The following is a 23,496-nucleotide window of genomic DNA, read 5'->3' as shown; positions in this document are numbered from 1 at the left end:
GATATCTGGAAGTTAAAGGCAGCTGGATTGGAAAGGATTTTCATCTTGATACACCTGTGAACATCCAGCTACCTTCGACTCAGTACTTTTAGAACATTATTTCACAATCTTGGGGGTCATGACCCTCACAAGGGGTCGTGAGATAAATGGGAGGGATCACAAAATGATAGTAGGTGTAGAAAAACGGAGGAAAGTACAGGTTGTCTGTACAAGCAGCTTATTACAACCTATATTTGTGTTTAGTGTAGGCAGCAACCTGTAGTGGCTGCAGTAATTATGATGGAACAAAGGAGGACGTCAGGTGGAGTAGTAGGGAGGTCATTTGGGGTGGGTGGATGGGTCAAAATCACAGGACTCTGAGTTCTGACTTTAAACTCAAAATGATGAGACTGAAGTACGAATTCTGAGTTTTAATCTCAGAATTCTGAATTTAAACGTACCTACATTTTGGACTTAACGTCACGTTATATTAAGAACGTAACATAAAGATGCCCAATGATGATTCTTTTCCCAAACCTAACCTAACCAGTCAGGGCACTAATTTAGCGCTAATTTAACTCTCCTGTGGGTCTTTTTTAGAGGGTATAAACAAATGACCAAGCAACAACGTCCTCAGATGAAAAATTAAGCCGACATAGGAATGCCAAAAACTGCAGTTCTTTTAACAGCCACTTGAGGCTGGCTCCAGAGGCGAGTCAATCCCCAGAGACCCCCATGTTAAAATGTCCAACTTTACAGAAGAAATAAACATGTTTACAGCCAGGTACAAAAAAACAGTTTTGATCTCAATAGCTAATTTCACCCTCCATGACAACTGTATGGGGGTGACTTTTTATATAACTCACCTTTATTAAGGCTTAAAATTCTGCATAATTAGGAGCAGGCTGCTTTGAGGAACAGGCTGTCTGCCCATAGTGTGCTCGGCATCCTTTTCCAGATCCACTCCTTGCTCCTCCACAGCGTCAGCCTCTCGCTCCAATATGGTAATTTCTGGCTCCAAAAACCAAGATGGCTTCAAAATGGGAGTCCACAAACCAAAGGGTGATGTCATGGTAGCTTCATCCATTTTTTTTTATGGTCTATGCAAACAACTTATGTGGTCTTATAGATAAGAGCAGTGGTTCTCAACTGGTCCAGCCACGGGGTCCAGATTTCTCCTCAAGCCATGTTTACACAAAAACGATCCGCTGAAAACAGAGTTGTTTCTCATGTTCATTTTGAAAAAAGTTCAGCGTTCAGACGACAACATATTAATAACAATTGCCGTGCACACAGAGCCACAAAAATGACCAAAAACGCTGTAGTATATATACCCGGCCAATAGTTGGCGATATGACTGTGTAATGAAATAACATGCGCCTGCGCACATGCGCTTCCTTCTACAGAGCGGTGATGTATAAACAAACAAAATAACTGCAACTGCATAAACATTTGTCTGGACAGATGATGAGGTGGAGTTGCTACAGTAAATCTACACTTTGCTGGAGAAACGTTGATAAATTCAATAGGGTGAGCAGCACAAACAGAGCTCGGGAGTCCGCCATTGTTGTTGTGATGGGCGACTTTCTCGTGCATGCCTAGTGACTGGAACCGTAATGCACATGTGCAAAAAGTCTCCGTTTTCAGAGAAACTTCATATTGAAAGTTCATATGACAATGGAGATGGTGCTGTTTCCAAAAAATTGGACTCTGGAACCTGTTTTCAGGCACCCAAAACGTCACTGTCGTGTAAATGATCAGCCAAAATGCAACTAAAGTTCACCGTTTTGGGTTGACATCGTTGTCGTATAAACAGGACCTAAATCATCAGTTCAAGGTCCACACAGTTTGTTATATTCAGCATCATACTTGCATTTGGCGATTCCATCAAGCTAGTTTGCTGTCTCTGTCACGTAGCTGTCCATTAGCCACTGACTTGACAGCTAGAAATGGCACTCAAAAAACTTGTCAAAAACTTGACACATTTATGAGTCTCTTGTGGTCCATTCAAAATGGACCCACAACCTTCTTTTGGACCAGGGCCCACCAGTTGGGAACCACTGGATTGGAGGACTTGTTGTTGTATTCTAATCTTTGCTTTTTTCTCTTTAGATACTGTATATTTTTTGCTCTTCAGACCTCTAACAGCAAAGTAAAACGGTCTGTGATGGGAAAAGTCACTCTTTGAACCACTCGTGCATGCAGAAGACACTGCTTTGTATCAGGGGAAAAGAAGGTTGGGGACCACTGCTCTAGAAAGCCCTAAATTACTTTTGAGTTCAGTTCAGGTGTGCCTCAGACTCTGCATTCTGAGAAGCCACTGGTGCAACACCTCCGGATTTAAAAACTGAGCTGTGGGCAAAATTCTTGCAAAAATATTTACCTCCAGATGTGCCCGCTGATGTTGTTTGTAATTAAAACTGCTCCGGGCTGAAGTGGAGGAATCTAAAAAATACAACTTTCCTCTGACAACTGAAGATTTGTAAGTCCCCTAGTGCTAAATATAAATTCACATCTAATCTCACCAGACCTCGGAAATGTACTTACCTTGCAGTTCAACAACTTGGATGACAAAACTACCAAGTTGTGCGAGAAGATACTGATCAGGATATGAAAACTGTTCACGTCTGCAACCTCGAACTATTCAACCCCATCGTGCTGAGGACCGAGGAATCTTAGAAAGAGAGGAAATCCTGCATATCCTGAAGATGAAGTTTGCCAGATTAATAAAACACAATGCGCCACTATATGTGGTCTTATCAAGGATGTTAAGAGTGCAGCAGAGGAAGGAGCAGGGGAAAAAGGCAGATTAGTCCTTTAATGGGAAATGAGGAGATAATTGAGTGACACCTGTGATTGTGGGCGGGGCTAAAACAAACCAAACAAACCAGAAAGGAGGAGAACGGGAAGGAGAGAAGAGAAAGGTCTTAAATAAAGAGGATATTTAAGCTCCAATCCAGTGTCTGAACACTCTGCCTTCACTCTGTCAGAGAAGCAGAGAGAAAGCACACAAGAATGACAAAGAAAAAGTACATTTGGAGGAATGTGAGTGCCAGTTTGTATGCAGAAGCGGCTGGAGTTCCTACTTGAGCAGCCATGTGCTGCCAGGCAGAGTGCTGATCCCCGGAGCTGCTATGATTGATTCTTTTTTTAATCTGCACCTTTTTCTGCCTGGATTTAACCCTCAACTCTTTTCCGCACTTTACTGGATATTGTCATTTGCCCAAAGGAGCCATCCACAGTAAGCCTCTGTTTTATTGGTCTCTCTGTTGGCTTCTTGACACAGTTTGGCCTGTAATACACTCACTTGGTTCCACTGTTTCTGAATTGAGGAAAGCCAGTTGTCTGCATTGATTATTTTTTGTTCATATTCATAGTATTCCACTTTTAAATTCAGTTTTAATACACTAGTTTTGCATCTGTCCATCCATCATTTATTTCATTGTGTATTGAAAGTAAATAGGGGTCTGTACAAAAATGTTTGGGGTGGAGGAGGGTTGTGTATTTTGTCTTTTTAAGGAAGCACAGTGTAGTTTCATAAAATATTTTTCTGTCTAGTGGATTAATTGTTGAAAATAATGACTTAAGTGTGTGCAATAAGCCATTAACGTGCTCTTTGCCATCTGCAGAGGAGGACAGTTATGTCTCCATTTTAATTGTCACTATCCAAGGGCGTAGGTTTAATTTCAACATCAGAGAGGACACATATGAAAGGGGGGGGTTTGGGGGTCCTCTGCCAGAAAAAAAGCATAAAACACTTAATTTTATGCATTATGGTGAATATGTATGCACCTGTTTGTGCCTTTTCTGCATCAGTTCATGGCGTAAATGTCTTAAATTTTGTCAAAATAGAATCCCTCTGCTACTTTCAGCATGATCTAAACATCGAGGGGGACATGTCACGTGTGTCACCCCTGAAATCTACATTTACGTCCCCATCACAGGACCAATATGTCAGATAACCGCAGACTACACATGGATCTTTATGGATACTATTCAGTCATTACTGTAATCTCTATCAGCAGTCATTCCTACTGAATTATCATGAGGAATAAAATTAAATGTATTAGTCTATTATATAATACGAGTTGCCAACTTGTGTTATTCCATTAATATACTGAGTTAAAGAGTTACATTAGTCTACACCATCTTAAAATCCTCATGCTCTGCTTCCTTGAATTATTGATGGGGAAATGAGCTGTACCAACTCAATACTGTTATTTTGAGATATTGGGGTGGGAGGCTGTTGCAGTTTTTTTTTTGTAAGTCAAGGAAAGTATTTAAAGAAAATAACGCTGGGGATGATGTTGGTTTTTTAAAAAAAATCTAACATAAGGTTCAGCCCTCCTTCCCATCCTGATAATATTTGGGACAGAATTTCAACCTTTACTTTTAATACCATTAATTTAATATTTAATATCTGCGTACATGAAATGTACATATGCAAAGGCGGGATTATGAGACAGTGGGCCCCGGGGCACAGATATGCAAAAGGCTCCACCACCTCTCTTACGCAGGGGCAAGACACTCAGATTTTGTGCTGGTTCTGTCTCTGTGTAGTTGTTTTGCATTTTTTGTTTCCATTTGTGGTAAATCTGTGTGCCCTTGTGGTTGTATTTGTCTCTTTATAGTAGATTTGTGTCTCTTTGAGGCACATTTGTGTCTTTTTGGCAATCTTAAGTGCTGTATCGTAGGCAACTGGACTTGCTTGAGTGTCTTGAAGATGTTTCACCTCTCACTCAAGAGGCTTCTTCAGTTCAGTTCTTCTATGACCTGGATGACTGAGAATCTTCAACATGTCTTCTTTGGTAGTTTTGTGTCTCTGTGTAGTTCCTTTGCATCACTTTGTGGTTGTTTGGCATCTCTTTCAGGTCATTTTGTTTCTTTATGAGGTATATTTGTGTTTTTTTTCTCCTTTGGTTGCATCTTTTTGTAGTCGTTTTGTGTCACTGCAGTTCCTTTGCATCTCTTTCTGTTTTTTGGGTCTCTTTGTGGTAATTTTGTGTCTCTTTGGGGTATATTTGTGTCTTTTATGGGCATTTTGTCTCGTTCTGGTAGATTACTGTCTCTATGAGCTATAATTGTGTTCACATGTTTTGTGTCTCTTTGAGGTCATTTTTGTGTTTCTTTGTAGTTCCTTTTCATCTCTTTGTGTTTTTAGGCATCTCTTTCAGGTCATTTTGTTTCTTTTTGGGGTATATTTGTGTATTTTTTGGTTAGTTATGTCACTTTGTAGATGTTTTGTGTCTCTTTGCAGTTTATTTGCATCTCTTTGTGGTCGTTTTGTGTCTCTTTGAGGTATATTTGTGTATTTCTGGTTGTTTGGTGTTTCTCTGAGGTAATTTTCTGTCTCTTTGAGGTATATATTTGTGTCTTTTTTGGTCAATTTGTGTCTCTGTAGTTACTTTGCATCACTTTGTTGTCGTTTTGTGTCTCTTTGTGGTTATTTTGTGTCTCTTTAAAGTGTATTTGTGTATTTTTTTGTAGTTTTATGTCTCTTTTTAGTTCCTTTGCATCTCTTCATTTTTTGTCCCTTTTAAGTTGTATTTGTGTAATATTTGGTTGGTTGTGTCTCTTTATAGTCCCTTTGTGTCTCTTTGCAGTTCCTTTGCATCTCTTTGTGGTCATTTTGTGTCTCCTTAAGGTCTTTTTGTGTCTCTTTGAGGTATATTTGTGAATTTTTTTGGATGTTTTCTGTCTCTCAGTAGTTTCTTTGCATCTCTTTGTGGTCAGTTTGTGTCTCTTTGAAGTGTACTTGTGTATTATTTGTAGTTTTCTGTCTCTTTGTATTTCCTTTGCATCTCTCTGTGGTAGTTTGGCATCTCTTTCAAGTCATTATTTTTCTTTTTGAGGTATATTTGTGTAATTCTTGGTTGGTTGTGTCTCTTCATAGTTGTTTTGGTCTCTTTGCAGTTCCTTTACGGTCACTTTGTGTCTTTGTAGTTCAATTGCATCTATTTGTCATCGTTTTGTGTCTCTTTGGGGTATAATTGTGTCTTTTTTGGTCATTTTGTGCCATTTCTAGTTCCTAAACATCTCCTTGTGGTCATTTGTGTCTCTTCAAGGTCTTTTTGTGTCTCTTTGGGATATAATTTGTGTCTTTTTTGGATGTTTTCTGTCTCTCAGTAGTTTCTTTGCATCTGTTTGTGGTCAGTTTGTGTCTCTTTAGGGTCATTCCTCTTTGAGGTATATTTGTGACTGCTTTGTGATTTGTGATGCTTTGTGTCTCTTTGTAGTCCCTTCCTGGTCAGCACGTTAATTTGAGTGACATTTTGTGTGTGGGAGCCAAGGGGGGCCTTGACACTTTGTGCCCGTGGGCCTAGTTGGCCCATTCAGTAATCCATCCATGTTTATAAGTCTACAAGCTACACACATCCACATGTTGCTTGTTCCTGACTACCACACAGGCTAGATTTAGTTGCATGCATAAATATCATTCAGACTTTATTGGTTAATGTGGTCAGATTCGTTTTAAAGTTGAGGAAGTTAGATAACTGATTAGTAAAGTCGCAAATGAGTCAGCCTCTTTCGAACACACACATGCACACACACACATGAACACAAACATGCACACACACGCACATCCTCTGGTGAATATGGATGAGAGTTGATGCTTCCTAGTGGGATGACAGACTGTTTTCAACCCCCTTTGATCTGTATGGCTGCTCCTGTATCCCCCGACTTCACACATGCACACACACACATAAACAGACACACTGTCCCTTTGAACCCCGGCCAAGATGGTGGGTCAGGAGCACACAGTGTCCAAAACAGGGCAGGAAATGGATCTGGTCCATGAGAACAGCATCAGCAAACTCTTGTTTACATGTTAGAGAGAGAAGGGGCAAAAGACGGACACTGAGAGGCAGAGACATGGAGGACAGGACAAATATGGGAAAAATAACAGCTGAGGAGAGTGTGATATCTGTCAAGCCTTTCTAGTACTGTTAGAGAGATTCTTTGTTGAGGGTTGACAGTAAATGCCGCTAAGTATATTTTGCGCGTATGCACAGCTTGTGTGTGTTTGAGCTGCTCTCGTGTGTGCACCGCTGCAAGTGTTTGTGTGTACTTTTTACTTGTGCATCTGTATGTGTCTGTCTGTTCAATAGGCTTCTTGTCATTGACCTAAAAACAGTGTGAGAGCCTGCCAGTGTCGCTTAAATCCTCTTTTCTTCTCCATTCCCCCGGTCTCTGTCTTCTAGTCGGCGCACACACTCGTCTGTGTGTATGCGTGTGAGTGTTTCCGAGAGTGGTGTGTGTGCGCACGCGTCAGTTGCTGTCTCTATTTAAACATCATACAGACTCACAAATGGCGTTCCTGCCAACAGAGATGAGAGCATACTGTTCACAAAGACTCTTACTCTCCCACTCTTTCTCTCTCCCACTCTCCTTCTTCAGTCCCTCCTTTATACTTTGAGGTACCCATGGGATATCATTAGTGTTATTACCGTATTGAGATAAATGAGAGCACGCACGTATCCATGTGTGTGTGCCCTTACGTGTGTGTGAACAGCATGATGGAGGTGCTTGAGATGCTGCTTGTCCAAACCCACCCCAAAGGGTTGGGTATAATTACAGAGTAAGAGCGATGACAGAAGCTGCTTTCAAGATTTCAAGTGTTTTTTTTCCTGCATCCTGCGACTCCTTCATTCTCTCGTCCATCAATGAGTGTATACACGTCTCTGTGTGTGTGTGTGTGTGTGTGCGCGTGTTTTTTTTTTTAGCTTTACGAAAGTTAGAGTGAGGTGCTCGTGTTTTGTGAGCCTCGTGAAGGCAGTGTGATGTTGCATCACCAAATCTCTCCTTAAGGGTTGAGGGTTAAGCATAATTACGGCTGCTGCTTTCATGTTTTCTCTCGCCTCGGCTAGTCTTCGCTGCCACCGCTGGCCTTTCGTTCCGTATCAAAGGAGACTTTGGTCCTTTGGGGGCTGCAGACCCACACACGACACAGATTAACACACACACACTGCTCACACATGCACATTCATCAGGATTTTATTTGCCGATTTGCATCAGTTAGTTTTTTTCTAATGTTGTAATTTCAATCTTGCACGCACACATCAGGATTTCATTTACATTTTAATACTGTTCTTTATTAATTTTGAGTTGTATTCACTTTGGCTTGAGATTAACTCACATGTAGCTTCGACTGGTTTCTATTTTTAGGTTTCTATTTTATTTTCTGGATAAACTCTTGTATGTGAGAAGAATGGTGTGTATCTTGCTGACTGTATATCCTTTAATGGAATTAAGCTGCTGTAAAGATTTCATATAGGCTGTAATGACTGTGAACATAAGCTGTGACGGTTTGCTAAGGCGCATGAAGCTATGCTTGTTGAGCCTTCCATTCTCGTAATGCACACACCAGTATGCAGGTTACAATGATAACGGTGGCAGATTCACCACAAGAAAGTCATAGTAATTTTTGAAACAATGGGGTCCTTTATTTCAGGCGGCTTTTCATTTCTAGCCAACCACTGGCGATTTCCAAATCTAAAGCTTGACTGATCTGCTGTGCCTGGTTACAGTTGCTAAGCTGTGATTGGACAGTTGCTGGTCAGGGGAGGGGTTTAGCAAATGGTCATTTATATATTTGTATGTTTTTCTCAAGTTATGCAGTTTGGATTTGACCAAACAACAAACAACAACACAACTGTGCAGCCCTGCTTTGCTTCACAGCCGTGATAAACAAACATACACAACAACACACTGAACACAAATGAGGGTGACATTCCTAACAGCTGCACAGAGGTCAAAAGTGACACAACAATGCCTGACAGACTTCCTTCCTCACCTTCATTTTCCTCCTCTCTGGAGCTGTCAATCATCTTAAACCCTCAACCTGTCAGAATTTCTTTCCGTTTGTCTGTCCATCCGTCTGCCGGCCGGCTCGCTCAGCCTGTCGGTCTGTTTCTCAGTCTGTCTCTGTTGGCATGATGATACCGCAGTGTTAGGATTGTGTGCATGTTGTCTGTATCCTTCAGAGAGGAAATGACCACGTATGTGCCTTTTATAGGACATTTTTGGACTCATGATATCATTTGTATAACAGTAGAGGAAAACTGTGTGTTAATGTCATTGTGTCATATTTTCAGTGACAATATAAGATTATTTTGGTTTATATCGATGTATAGTGTGTATGTGTGCTTGATCATATAGAGTATGTATGCACATCATGACAACAAACAGTATATATTTATATATGAGGGTAACATTGTGATGGCTGTTTATTTTCTGATACATAAATACAGTTTGTAGAATGACACATTTAAGTGACAGAGGTTAGACACAAGCAAAAATATCCACACAAAGGTTCGTCACTGCTCTGGCAGAAGCTAATGGGGATCCAATAAAATAACTAAATTAAATATATTATTATTTGTATGACAATATAAACTACTGGAAAGAAACACCAATATATAGGCTACCAAAAAACTGCCTATATTTTTTTTAAAATTTTATTCTTAAAATTGAGCAAGGAGATATTTCTGGCTTCCATTTTTGTTTCGGATGAGATTCTGTAAAAAGGTGTGACTTGGGAGACATGTTAAATGGATTATATTGTGCAGTGGACAAAATACTTTGTCATTCAGATGGAAATACCTTTTTTAGCAGTAAGTGCCATTTCAAAGATGGCTGGGTATTGATATTTATCAGAAGACTGCGTCTGCTAGGGGAGATACTAGGTCTGTATTTAAAGTAATTTAAATGAGCTCCACCTTTATCTGCTGCACCTTCACAATGATGATCCGTCAAATAAAATATATTATTCTGCATTGGGCAGAAAAGCACAATGAGCGCTTTTACTTTTGGCACTTTAAGCATACTTTGATGTTGATACTTTTGCTACAAGACTTTTTGTAACTGAGTATTTTTAAACTGTGTTATTGCTACTTTTAGTTGAAGTAAAACAAATGAATACTTCTTCCACCCCTCCATATCATGTTTGTGTCTGCATAATAAATGCTGAAATGCAGCACATAAAATTACATTACCCTTGTTGTAGTGCAAATAATTTCCCATGTTTGCATCCATGTTTGTTTTACTTAATTTATGTTTGTAATATTGGCATTAACACATACTGTATATTTATGTGACTGCCATACGGCTGTGTGTACGTCTTTGTTGGCTACGCACACTTGACTGTTGTAGTCCAGTTTCTTAGTCTATCCGATGACACCTCTCACTCATGAATAATCAGATCACACTCTGTTAACATAATAGTGTAGCCCCTCCAGTATTCCTGCACATAAAGGTCATTAAGATCGTGTTTCATTGAGGACACAAACACACACAGTGGCTAACTCAAAGATGCAGAACTGTGGCAGCAACCTTTAGTGGTGGAATATACTGTAGCTAAGAACGGTTCAGAGGAAAATTTTGTTCTTTTTACTCCACTTGAGTATTATAATTCCACAAAATTTGGTTCAGTTGTTATTACCTAACACACTTAGGCCTCTGTACTCAACATGTGGAACAATTGATATCCAGTTTTTGTACCCCTACGTTCCCCTTTGGGGGTACCCCACTTATAAAGGGGTGTCTCCCGCCTTACCTATCCCCTTTTGCTGTTTGTGCTCAGTGGGAGAGGGAAGCGACATTGCTCTTGAGGTAATCCCGTGTTTTAGCGCTGTTGAGCTGTTTATAAGTTAATTTTATGCTAACATAATCTTGTGTCGCTTAATTTGTGTAGAGGCTGGAGTTTGTATGGTTGTGTATGACGGAGGATTTTGTTTTTGCCACCTGTTGTCGGGTGTGTTTTCTGTTTCATTGTGCTTAATTGAATGTAACGTGGCGGCCTCTTTTGCTGTTGTGCTCTGTGGAAGAGGGTCTGGGGTTTGTATGGTTGTCTATGACGGAGGATTTTGTTTTGCCACTTGCTGTCAGTCAGGAGAGGAACAAACTGAGATCACCTCCGAAGATATCCACGGTCTGGGCCTCTTTATATCTACACAACGCAGACATCACTAGAGTCCACTGGTCACATTAATACAAAATCTAAATAATATTCAACAACAACCAACTAATAAATCCTAATGTATTTTAATAGAATGATATAATATATATTATAATATATATGATATAATTTTGAAACAGGCAGTTCTGCATAATGAGTACTTTTACTTGTGGTACTTAAAGTATATTTCAATGTTGATACTTAAGTACTTTTAGTTGTAACACTGCAACACATAACACACATTCACAGGACTGGTTAGTACTGCAGGCTCCTAGGACTAACACTGATTTGGGGCTTTTAGATTCTTTGCACCAAACAGGGAACGAATTGCAGTGTACTTTGAAGCTTTATACTCGTTCCAATCTGGTCAGTTATGAAATCTAGTCAAAAACCTGACTGTTTTTAACTTGTAAGAGCTTATATCAGTTAAGTAAAATTTTGGATTCAGGACTTCTACTAGTAACTGGGTCTTTCTACACATTGCCTCTTTTACTTAAGTAAAAGATCTGAACACTACTTCTGCTGGCAACATTTGAGTCTTAAATTTTCCTCTGACGATTGGAAAGACGCTCAACAGGAGACATCCACCCTAAAACATTTTTACAGCATTTGTCAAAGTGGAGTAGAGTATTTGCTGTTTCTTGTTTCCACAGAAAACTGTCCAGAGGTAGTTTAATATCTTGATGTGATATGACATCAACGTGTTCTAATGTATAGCTGCCAAAGAGTCTCAAACATCTTTTTAGCAATCCGAGAAATCAGCAGTAATCATTAGGACTCAACATTTGGCAGTGAAATTCAGCAATTATACTGGTAAAATCCACTGTAGACAGGGAAGAGACAGCATTTATAGCCACAGTAGATGACAGTGCAGAACATAAAAAGACATGACACATCCTGACTAATAGGGCATCACTCTTACTTTTAAGACACTTGGTCTGGTATCACTATCACTTCAGTTTTATAGTCCTGTCTGCTCGTATGACTCACAGCTGAAGGCAACAGCTTCATTCTCCAGGTGTTGTTGAAAGTCACTCTGTAAAGTATGAAAAGCCTGACTGATAGAGGCAGATGAGGCAGGGTGAGAAAAGAGCTAAAACAGACTGTTACATTAGCACCAGGTGGTGCAAATCACTGTTTTCACAGAGAATATATTTGATGATACATCTCGACTATTTGACTCAAGAGTGCACATTGTTTTTCTCTCCTTTGATTCAGTGAATGATGGTTTGATTCAGAAAAGAGTAGCTGAATATTCATCAAATAAATAAGTGAAAAAAGTGAGACTGTCGCTATTCTCCTCGGAGCTAAGAAGTCAATAGTAGAGTTACATTTTACCATCTTCTTAGTAGCTGTTTGCAGACCATTTAATCCCATCTCAGAGTCTTCCTCAGTGGATGGAGTTTACTCAGTTGTCATCCAGTGATCTAAGGATGAAACGTGGTCATGGTTTTATGTTTCTATTAATTAAAATGTCCTAATGATACTAAAGCAGCTTTAAATCAGTGGAAAAAGATCCAACATGTTCCAAGTGTTCTCTGATGTTAGCCTGTACAGTTTTCACTGCAGGGGCATAGTCAGACATTGTAAACATTCAGGACTCAGCCCATAGCGGAGTCTAGGGGCTTGTTCCCCCGCAGAAATTTTCCCCCAGTACACTGCAGCTATATGCACTACTTTTCGAGCCATTTCAGATTATAGAATGTCTAAAACTCTGTACATCATTTTGGAAAAACATGATAGTTGCCAAGGAAGTAATCCTGCTGAGCCTATATCCTACTTTCTTTCTTATTGTTCTCCAACTGTCTTCATCATTCTGAAACAATTCAATTCAATTCAATTTTATTTATAAAGCCCAATATCACAAATCACAATTTGCCTCACAGGGCTTTACAGCATACGACATCCCTCTGTCCTTATGACCCTCGCAGCGGATATGAAAAACTCCCCAAAAAAACCCCTTTAACGGGGAAACCACAACACAACAAATTTTGAGAATGACTGATTTTCACTTCTCCCACCTAAGAGGAGGCAAAATGTTACTATATTTAAATTACATACAGGTAGGGTAGAAATTTGATGTAAACAGCATTACTAATCTTGAAACCCATTTTGCCATACTATGCTGGAGTAGAGTTCACAGAATGAATGTTTAGCTGTCAAATCTGCTACACCTAAATCCATGCCATAACAATCTGGGCTAACCTGGAAATCCAGATGTACCGCCCCCAGCAAATTCGAATTTGCACTGCACTTGGATCTGGCCCCGACGAGCAGAGCCTGTTGAATCGCCTATCGGACCAATCAGATCAGTCTATCTGGCAGAGGCGGGCTCTGGGCGGGCATAACATGATGATGACAGTGCTGCGCCGTAGGAGTCAAAAAGTAAACAGCTAAGATGGCAGGTGCCGAAGGACCACGTCCATTCAATTTAGCTTTGGAAGAAATGCTAAGCCAACTACACTTATTTTTTTCCTTGAGAGAGGAACAGAAGACTGCCCTAGAAGCCCTCGTTTCCAGGAGGGACGTTTTTGCCGTTTTGCCGATGGGATACAAAAGCATAATATATCAGTTAGCCCCACTGGTCGGCAAACAAATGGGGCTTGCAATGAATACGTCTTTTTTTTTTTTTTTGTTGCTCTGATTGGCCATCATGCTATCCAATTGCGTGTGGCGGCGTTTTAATATGCCTCAGTTAGTGCCGCCCCATAGGTAGGAAGGGTGTATTGGTGAGGGTCAGACTCAGAATCTTTCTAGATTTGAGTCTGGATTTTCAGGATAAATCTGGGCTGCTCTACTTGCAAATCACAGATCCCCAACAATGCCAAGTAAATACATTGTTCAAAAAATTTAGGGAACACTCATCAACATTAGATTTGATGAACACATTGTTCAAGTTGAAAATCTTTACTGCTGTACAGTGTATAATTTGTTTAGAACAAAATGATGGAACAACCAAACAACCAAATTCATCAACCCATTAAGGGTTGGATTCAAAATCACAAAGTAAGGTAAGGTCTGACGGTTGCTCTGAGGACTTCATCTGGGTACCTAACAGCACTCAGGGTACTGCTGGCTATGACGTGGAGGTCTGTGCGACCCTCCAAGGAAGTGCTTCCCCACACTCATCACTGACCCACCGCCAAACTGGTCATACTGGATGATGTTACAGACAGCATAAAATTCACCACGGCGTCTACAGACTCTTTCACGTCTGTCACATGTGCTCACGTGAACCTGCACCAGTGGCCCACCTGCCAGTTCTGGTGTTCTCTGGTGAATGCCAGTCGAGCTGCACGGTGCTGGGCTGTGAGCATAGGTCCCATTAGAGGACGTCGGACCCTCATGCCACCCTCACGGAGTCTGTTTCTGACAGTTTGGTCAGAAACATGCACACCAGTAGCCTGCTGGAGGTCATTTTGTAGGGCTCTGGCAGTGCTCCTCCTGTTCCTCCTCACACAAAGGAGCAGATACTGCTCCTGCTGCTGGGTTGATGCCCTTCTATGGCCCTGTCCAGCTCTCCTGGTGTAATGGACGGTCTCCTGGTATCTCCTCCATGCTTGTGAGACTGTGCTGGGAGACACAGCAAACCTTCTTGCGACTGCATGTATGGATGTGCCATCCTGGAGGAGCTGGACTACCTGTGCAACCTGATTGGGCTGCAGGTACCGCCTCATGCTACCAGTAGTGACAAGGACACGAGCAGAACACAAAGCTAGAGAAGAATCTGTCAGGAAGGATAAGGAGAGAGCACCTGTCTGTAGTCACCACATGTAAAACCATTCCCTTTTTTGGGGTTGTCTTGTTTTGCCTCTCCATTGCACCTGTTGTCACTTTGATTTGCATCAAAGCAGGTGAAACTGATTCACCATCACTTGTTCTTCCACTGAGTAGTGTCAGTGACAGTAGTGACACTGCAAGATTCATCTTTGCAGTCTGTACGGGGGAGCAATGTTTGGGTTCAATATGAATAGCACGGGTAGTTTCGTATTGATTATTGCTAAAACAAGAGACGTGTTGATTGATTGGGTTTTGGCAGATCCTATGTGTTAATGTGGTGTAATGCATAATCAATGCACTGAATCATTGCACCTCTATTTAACACCTTAATCACAAACTAAATGTTTAGATGCACTAAATATCAAGGATTATTGCAGTATGTCATGTTTTTTTAAATCATATGGATTTTCTCAGTCGCCCTGTCGTCACTTGATGAGGACTTGTTTAAATTTATAGACATTATACCAGAGTGTCAGGTCTGTAGTCCCTGAAACGCCAGCTGTCTTCATTTTAAGACTCCATAAAGAAACAGGAAGTTTGGATTGATTTGTCATATTTCATTTCTTTGTTTCTCAATACTGTCAGGAAGTCATTTCTGACTGAGAATTGCTAAGATTTTTATGCCTCTTTTAGTTTGGCCTGAAAAGTAGTCAGATTTAAACACATAGAATAAGACGTACTAGAATCTGCTTGTTTTTAAGCGTAGAAATCCCTCCAGGTTACTTTGAGCGAACTTTTTATTTGTCCCGGTTGATTTGGTGACAGCAGCAGTTTAGTGCTACAGGTCAGAGTTCTGGGTGCAGCAAACACTCACTGAGCAGAAACACAACAGAACAGCAATCTGTTCTCAGTGCAGCCAAACAAACTCATGTTTTAATAAAGAAGTCAGACACTAATTGGCCTTTTCCCATCATGTCATAAGCAACCATGATCTGATTTCATGCTGCGTAGTTTCCCACACAACAGCAGGACACAGTAACAGGAGTTGGTGAGGAACTGGAGGTGTGCGGCCTGTCGCCTGCAGCTCATCATCTAACAGCTCACTGTGGCTGCTCCGTCTTGTCCCATTACTCCCTGCAACATTTAAAACTGATCCGCTGTCACAAAAAAAGAGAAAATGCTGAAAATGAGTGTTGTCTTGTTTTGTAGATGCATTTTTGATGAATGGCTGTGGTTATGGTGCTAACCTCACTGATGAATTGTCTGCATTTCATTTGACTGCTCCACAATAAAAGTACCCCCCCTCCCCTCCCCTTGCTTCACCAGTCTTAATGTTAAGCAGCTGCAGTGGGAAATGTAGCAGTAACTTCCTAAAGTGTGAAGGAAAATGAACAGTAAACTATGAGGCTGATTTCAGTTTGTTACAATTACAGATAGTAATATGGAGTACATGAATGCATCATTTCCTGTGGAACTGGACGCCATTCCTTTGCATGAGGGTGTCATAGAAAATGTAGCAATGTACATTTACTCAAGTATTGTACTTAAGTAGAAATTTGAAGTATTTATATTTGACTTGAGTCTTTCCATTGTACATAGTGCAACTTTATACCTACACCCCATTACATCTAACAGGTAAATATAGTACTTCTTACTTCACTTCATTTGTCTTACAGCTTTTGTTACACTTCAGATAACAGTTTTCATCCATGTCCTGTCCAGTAAAAAACACGTATCTCCAAATATGTTGATTTTGAATGTTTGTGATAAACTAAAGGATGAAGTGTTCCTATATAAATTGAGAAAATTCTCCTACTTCTTAAGCTAAATCAGCTCTTTAAAAACCCTCTTGGATCAACTGCAAAATGCATCGTCACAGAGCTGAAAACAGGGCTGTTTGTCTGACACCATGAAAAGTTGGCTTTTTAGAGATGCGTGCTTCTCACAGGACAGCAACGCTACAAACGTGACGGTCTTACAGAACGTGGCTCCTTGCTGTAGATACCCAGCAGTAAATAAAGGAGTTAAAATGAGCACAACCTTAAACATCTACTGAAGTAAATGGCAACATACACATTAATGCAGCAGTAATATTACTCCAAAGACATTATGTAACAATAAAACACTGACGGGGAACATTTTACTGCACTATGAGTGCTTTTTATTTTCATACTTTAAGTACAACTGCAATTCCAAAAAAGTTTGGACGCTGGGTAAAACCATAGACTATATAAAAATATGGACGTAGTCACTGTGACGTCACCCATTGGTTTCTGAGGAGCGGGTTTGAAGCTCAAAGTAGGCGGCTCTGGCCGTCACCATCTTGGCAGTGCCTGACTCTGCCCAACTCCCGGCCAATCAAAAATGGGCAAAGATACGGGCCAAATGAAGCCTGGTCGCTTAACCATGCCCACCTCGCTCGAAGCTGCTAAGTTAGCTAAGGCTAACAAGCTAGGCTAACAAGCTACGCCACTTTGGCTAGCCCTGTGGTGTTGGCTGCTCCCGCTCATGCTCCCGCTTGGTGCCAGCTCCCTCACGAAACAATATATCCAAAAGGCACAAACACGGCTGAGAGGTCAGTTTCAATGACTTGCGAGTTAGCTGAGATGACGCCTAGCAGACAGCCAGCGGCTAGATAGCCACCCGTGATGGCGCCACCTGTCACTCAAAGTGACCACACCCCTTAATTATGCGCAACTTTAAGCCTTAATAAAATTTAATTGGATGAGTTCTAAAAAAATTCGCCCCCTGTACAGTTGTCATGAAAGGAGAAATAAGCTATAGAGACCAAAACCGTTTTTTGTACCAGGCTGTAAATATGTTTATTTCTGCTGTAAAGTTGAGCATTTTAACATGGGGGTCTATGGGGATTGACTCGCTCTTGGAACCTGCCTCAAGTGGCCGTTCAACGAACTGCAGTTTTTGGCACTTCTGCATTGGCTTCACTCGTTATCCCTGGAGGTTGCCGCTTGGGTAAATAGAAACAGAAAACAATGATTTGCAAATCCTTTCTGGCCTATATTCAACTGAATACAGTACAAAGACAAGATATTTAATGTTCAAACTGATAAGCCTTTTTTTTAAAAACATAAAAAAAAAAAAAAAAAATACTTATTCTGAACTTGATGCCTGCAACTCAGTCCAAAAAAGTTGGAACAGGGTCAACAAAAGACTGTGAAAGCTCAAAAAACACCTGTTTGGAACATTCCACAGGTAAATGGGTTAACTGGTAACACGTGATAGTATCATTAATGGGTAAAGGAGCATCCTTGAGAGGCTCAGTCGTTCACAAGCAAGGATGGTCACTTTGTGAAAAGTTGTTTAGGCAAACAGTCTAACAGTTTGAGAACAGTGTTTCTAAATGCACAGTTGCAGGAATTTAGGGATTTCACCATCTACAATCCATGACATCATCGAAGGATTCAGAGAGTCTCGAGGAATTTCTGCATGTAAGGGGCAAGGCTGAAAACCAAAACTGAATGGCACTGAGTTTTGATCCCCCAGGCAGCACTACATTAGAAACTGACTTGATTATATAAAGGATATTACAACATGGGCTCGGAAACACTTTGGAAAACCATTGTCGGTAAACACAGTTCGATATTGCATCTACAAATGCAAGTCAAGACTTCATCATGCAAAGTGAAAGTCATATATCAACAATATCCACAAACACCACCGACTTCTCTGATCCCGAGCTTACCTTAGACTAACACAAAGTAGTAAAGTGTGTTGTGGTCTGATGAGATCACATTTCATATTGTTTTTGTAAATCATGGCTGTTGTGTCCTCCGGACTACAGAGAACTGTTACCAGCACAAGTATAAAAGTCAGTATCTGTAATGGTATGGGGTGTGTTAGTGCCCATGGCATCATGTGGAACTTGCGCATCTGTGAAGGCACTATGAATGCTGAAAGGTACATACAGGTTTTGGAGCAACATATGCTGCCATCCAGGCGACGTCTTGTTTAGGGACGTCCCTACTTATTCCAGCAAGACAATGAGACACACTCTACACGTGTTGCAACAGTGTGGGTACCAGACTGACCTGCCTGCAGTTCAGACCTGTCTCATATTTAAAAATCTGTGGTGCTGTATGAAGCAACGGAAGCCCCAGACTGTTGAGCAACTGATGTCATTCATCAAGCAAGAATTGGAAAGTATTTCACTTTCTAAACTTTAACAATTAGTGTCCTCAGTTCCTGAACGCGTACTGAGTGTTGTTTAAAGGAAAGGTGATGTAACACGGTGGTAAACATGTGCCGGTCCCAACTTTTTTGGAACGTGTTGCAGGCATCAAATTCAGAGTGTACTGAATATTAAATATCTTGTCTTTGGATTGTATTCAATTGAATGTATGTAATTATGTGTTCTTGGACGTTTTAATCTGGGTCACCGTCAGCCATTAGGTGTGCAGTTGTGCTGCTACCCACTCCCCCCTCGGATCTCTGCAAGTGCTGTGAGGACTAAAACTTCACCAGAGCCTCCCTCGGCATGAGGGTGAGTAGATAATGGATCAATTTGCATTTTTGGGTGCACTATCCCTTTAAAGAGAATTTTCAGTTTGTGGTATTAGTACTTTTACTTATGTCGAGGATTTCAATACTTCTGAGTGTAAACACACTGAATGTCTGTCTTGCTGAAAAAATGCTGACCATTAATAGTATCAAAACTGGGGTCTGATTTCTGAAAATCTTAAGAATCTTAGCTCTAAACCTCCAAATTCACGAAAAAATTCAGAGGACATGACCTCAGTGTCCTCTGTCCCCGACTGTTTTGATGCAGTGCTCCCTCCAACAGCACCGGGGCATCATGCATATTGGAAAATGGACTGTCATCTAATCGACCTTTTTATCCAATCAATAATAATCTGATGCTTCATTCATCCCCTATGGAGACATTATCCAACAGGTCAGAGGTCAGCTGCTCACAGCGTCCCTGGGGCAGATCCAAATTATTTAGTGTGTCAGTCATGAACTCCTTAGCATGGCCTATTCTATTCTATTCTATTCTATTCTATTCTCTCCACACATGTACAGACACAGACAGGAGGAGGGATTTACCTGAATGTATGATGTCTTTATTATGTGTCTTCCCTTTATTTTCTTCCTCCCTGACCTCTTCTGCCTCTCATCCTCCTAATTCCTTATTCCTCAATCATGCAATATGAGGGTCACGAGGATGCGGTTCACTCCAATGTCAGCCATCACCTCCAGCCTTTTAGCGTCAGATTACTGGGTTTAGCCTATATATAGTCTCCATATCCACTAATACGACATATGATGTAAGCCAGGGAACATACAACAGTGGATTTGCGCTATCTGTGGAAAAGGGGCAGTTAATTTAAGACTCCGAACAAGAGCTTTTTTTATGACTGTAGCCTACATGTGCATGTTGTACTGTTAATACGCGTATTCATCCATTCATTCCTCTTTCAAGTCGTTTATGTATCTGCCTCCATGCCTGCGTGAATGCACGTGTGCCTGTGTGTGTGTGTGTGTGCCTGTACTAAAGAGGCAGTTAATCTGACCATGTCTGCTGGCAGGACATCAGGTCGCCCCATAGTGCATTTAGGCAAATAGCCAACCTCAAATAACATTGGACTGTTCATCCTGTTGGGACTACAGTGCAGCTTTGCCTCCAGGAGGACCTGATGCATCCACCAGCAGCAGCAGCAGCAGGAGCAGCTGGAGTGCAGAGAAACACCCAGAAATGTGGGTTCCCATCATTCCTAAAAAAAATACTAATACTGTTTTATTCTCCAGCAGCCTGGATTTCATACAATTTCGTCAAGAACTTTCCCACTTTGGGTTTGATAGTACAGTACTTATCAGGCTATCTCGCTCTCCAAATGGGAAAGCATCTAATCTAAATGACTGTCTGCAGCGCTTCAAGTGCCATGCAACCCTCTCTCCTCTGCCGGAACAGCTGGCTGGCGGTCGCTTCAGTTCAGAGGAAGAGGCGACGGATTGAGGGTGATTGAGGCACATATAGAAAGAGAGAAAGGGGGGAGAGAGGGAGAGAGAAACTGAATTCCAGCGAATTAATCACCGTCTGTTCCTGTGTGTGTGAGTGAGTGAGAGAGAGAGAGAGGGAGAGAGAGAGGGGGAGAGTCAAAGGCAGTCAAATAGAGAGAGAGAGAGAGGAAGAGGAGGGGGGAGTGGAGCCTGACGCAGTGTGAGAGGCAGAAACTGAGAGGAGAGAGACGGAGAACGAGGGAGACAGCGGCGAGAAGGCAGCACATCACACCAGGCGCCGTTTTGCATCCCAAAAAAATCTTGACGCCACACTGGCTGCTGCTGCTGCTGCTGCTGCTGAGCTCTGTCCCCAGTCACCGCAGAGGAGACACGTGCAGGCTGGGACCAAATCACTGACAGACAAAGACTGAAGACAAAACACCAACACAGCCACACATACTGCCAGAGGCACCGAGCGGAGCGTTTGGGCTGAGGAAGACCTGCCGAGGCGCCTTCCTCCACGTTGGCATCTGGAGCAGGTAAAGTGCAAAGCAGACGCGAACATCTGTAGATTGCGCACGAAGCGTTTGGCTTCATTTTCATGTGCCTTGCCTTGTGATGGCTGGACTCGCAGTGCGTAGGCAACTTTGAGATACGCAAACAGCTCTGGCATTCCTGCGGTTCTCAAATCATCGACTCTGAACCCATCTGTGTGCGTGCGTGTGTGCGTGTGTGTGTGTGCGGTTCTCTCTGTTTCTCCGCCTGTGTGTGTGTGTGTGTGTGTAGTCGTGATGAATGACGGGAATTTGCTGGTTGGCCATTCCCGGGCAGCCTTGCTTGTCTTATCTCCATCCCGCTGTGTCCATTGATAATGCGGGCGCAGATACACAGATCCACATTTACATGATCCGCTTCTGGTGAGTGTGTGCGGCGCCTGAACGTCCCGTGCTCCGCTCTGTGCAGCCTAGACCTGAGCAACTTTGAGCCGAGCATGTTCAGCATTTATAGACATGACTGAGACGTGTTATAATTTCCGCACATTGGTATTAATTTAGTTTTTGTCCCGGGACGGGCTGCGGTGATGGAGTGAGCCACCGGCACGGTTTCACCCTCATACCCGCACCGCAGTCCGGCGGGCTGAGCGTTCAGCACCCTGGACAGCGGCTCTGCACACTCCGGGCTACAGCCAGTCAAACAGCTCTCCTTATTTCCTCTCATATGTCATTGAAATTATAGTTTAATCTGTGTGTTATTGTCAGCATATTTCCCTTTTAATATCTGAGAAGTCTGTGGTAGAAAACACTTAAACACATCAGGCCTAAAACTACATGACTTCATATTCTAAGTTGCCTGGACGAAGATGTATCCTGTGGAAGATTTCAGTGGAACTATGCACAGTTTTCCATGTTAATCTCAACATGCAGATCCATACACACTGCAGAACATCCAACCGCAAGTGCTCGTGCATGCAGGAGATTGACCATGTACAGACAGGGGACACATTAAAGGGCTACTCCAGTGATTTAGTGTTGCATTTCCATAAAGTTGGAGGACTCATGAGAGACAGATTTTAAAGGAAGGGGGGGTGGGGGGCAGCAGAGGCTGTGATATCCTTATTTAATCCCTGATGCTATGCTTGTAATGCAACTGAAATGCGTCTTTAATCAGACGTCATCAGAATTATGTTTTTCAAATGCTAGAAAGCTTCTCCAGAGCCGCAGACGACAATATGGATCTGTTTTTTTGTAGTAGTAATCCTGAATTGCATGTGTAAAATTGATGGACTGCTCCTTTTAAAGGAAAAACTTGAATAAATGAGTGCAGATTCTTCCATAAAGGGCATGAGGGGGTCACTGAATGACTTAAGGAGCATAGAAATTATATAAATCTGCTGCCTTCACAGTCACCAGATCTCAACCCAGCAAAACACCTTTGGGAGATTTTGGAGTGACGTGCATGATGGTGCCCTCCCTACCATATCATTTGGAAGGATGGTGTTTATCCCTCCAGTAGAGCAAAGATTTGTAGAAAAAATGCCAAGTAGCTCGCGGTGGTGGCCAAACTTTATCTTCATCCATTTGTATGTTTATTATCACTTTGGCATAAACGTATAAGCCGGTTAAAATGTGGCTGTGCAGCAACAGTCTGGTCTTGATGTGCTGTTAAAAGAGAGTAGCCCACTGAGTGCATGTGTGTGCCACAGAGTCACTCAGCCAGTTAAATTTTGGCCGCCGTGCCCTCTGCCTCCTGCCTTTTGCCCCACTATCTGTTGTAACGGATGTTGTTGCCACTTTGTCCCATAGGGCATGGACTACTAACAGAGTTTTTCCACTGACTGACTCCAATTGTTGGCTGAGTGCCACAGCGGGACAGAGGGAAAGAAAATGAAGACAGAAAAGATTGATAGAAAGAGAGAGAGAGAGAGAGAGAGAGAGGAGCAGGGTCCCACTCCTCTCACACCATGAATAGACATGAGGTAGTCCCACTAAAGCAGAACAGGCTTCAGTGACTCATTTTGGGGACATTATGCATTTGGGCGTGAGAAATGGTTGGCTGGCTCTTTTCAAGGCCAGAGATCCTCAGTCACGGCAAAGTCTTTAGTTGTCCTGGGAATTCATTGATAACTATCTCAGAGGTCGCTCATCTTGCTTTCATCCTGCATTAGTACTGCAGTGCTTGCTGCAGCAGACTTTTTCCAGTCTCAAGAGTTGTAAGAGCAGAACAAAGGGGCCTTGAAACCTGTGGTTACTAAACTGCTCTGTTTGATTCTTGAGAGCTAACAACTTATAAAACTAAACAAAATCTCTCTACAGGCAGCGACACAGCGAAAGCTTTTTATGCTGCCGCAGCAGAAATGTCAGGAATGGTGGGGCTCTAATGGT

The 23,496-nt window shown here is 41.9% G+C and overlaps 2 protein-coding genes across 3 annotated transcripts in view; one reads left to right on the top strand and one right to left on the bottom strand.

Annotated features, from left to right (window-relative positions):
- Positions 1 to 8,807, bottom strand: part of LOC126390788 (polycystin-1-like) — a 40,725-nt gene extending 31,918 nt beyond the window's left edge. Inside the window, exon 1 of the mRNA XM_050045244.1 lies at positions 8,774 to 8,807. Coding sequence (XP_049901201.1) covers positions 8,774 to 8,807 — 34 coding nt within the window. The remainder of the gene's footprint in view (positions 1 to 8,773) is intronic.
- Positions 8,808 to 20,870: 12,063 nt separating this feature from the next.
- Positions 20,871 to 23,496, top strand: part of elfn1b (extracellular leucine-rich repeat and fibronectin type III domain containing 1b) — a 168,597-nt gene continuing 165,971 nt past the window's right edge. For both annotated transcript variants that reach the window (XM_050045504.1, XM_050045502.1), the window contains exon 1: positions 20,871 to 21,153. The gene's annotated coding sequence lies outside the window, so the exon portion shown is untranslated. The remainder of the gene's footprint in view (positions 21,154 to 23,496) is intronic.

Source organism: Epinephelus moara, chromosome 5 (genome assembly GCF_006386435.1).
Source record: "Epinephelus moara isolate mb chromosome 5, YSFRI_EMoa_1.0, whole genome shotgun sequence".
NCBI lineage: Eukaryota > Metazoa > Chordata > Actinopteri > Perciformes > Serranidae > Epinephelus > Epinephelus moara.
The sequence above is the reverse complement of the archived record's forward strand: the minus strand, read 5'-3'. Positions and strand labels throughout refer to the sequence as shown.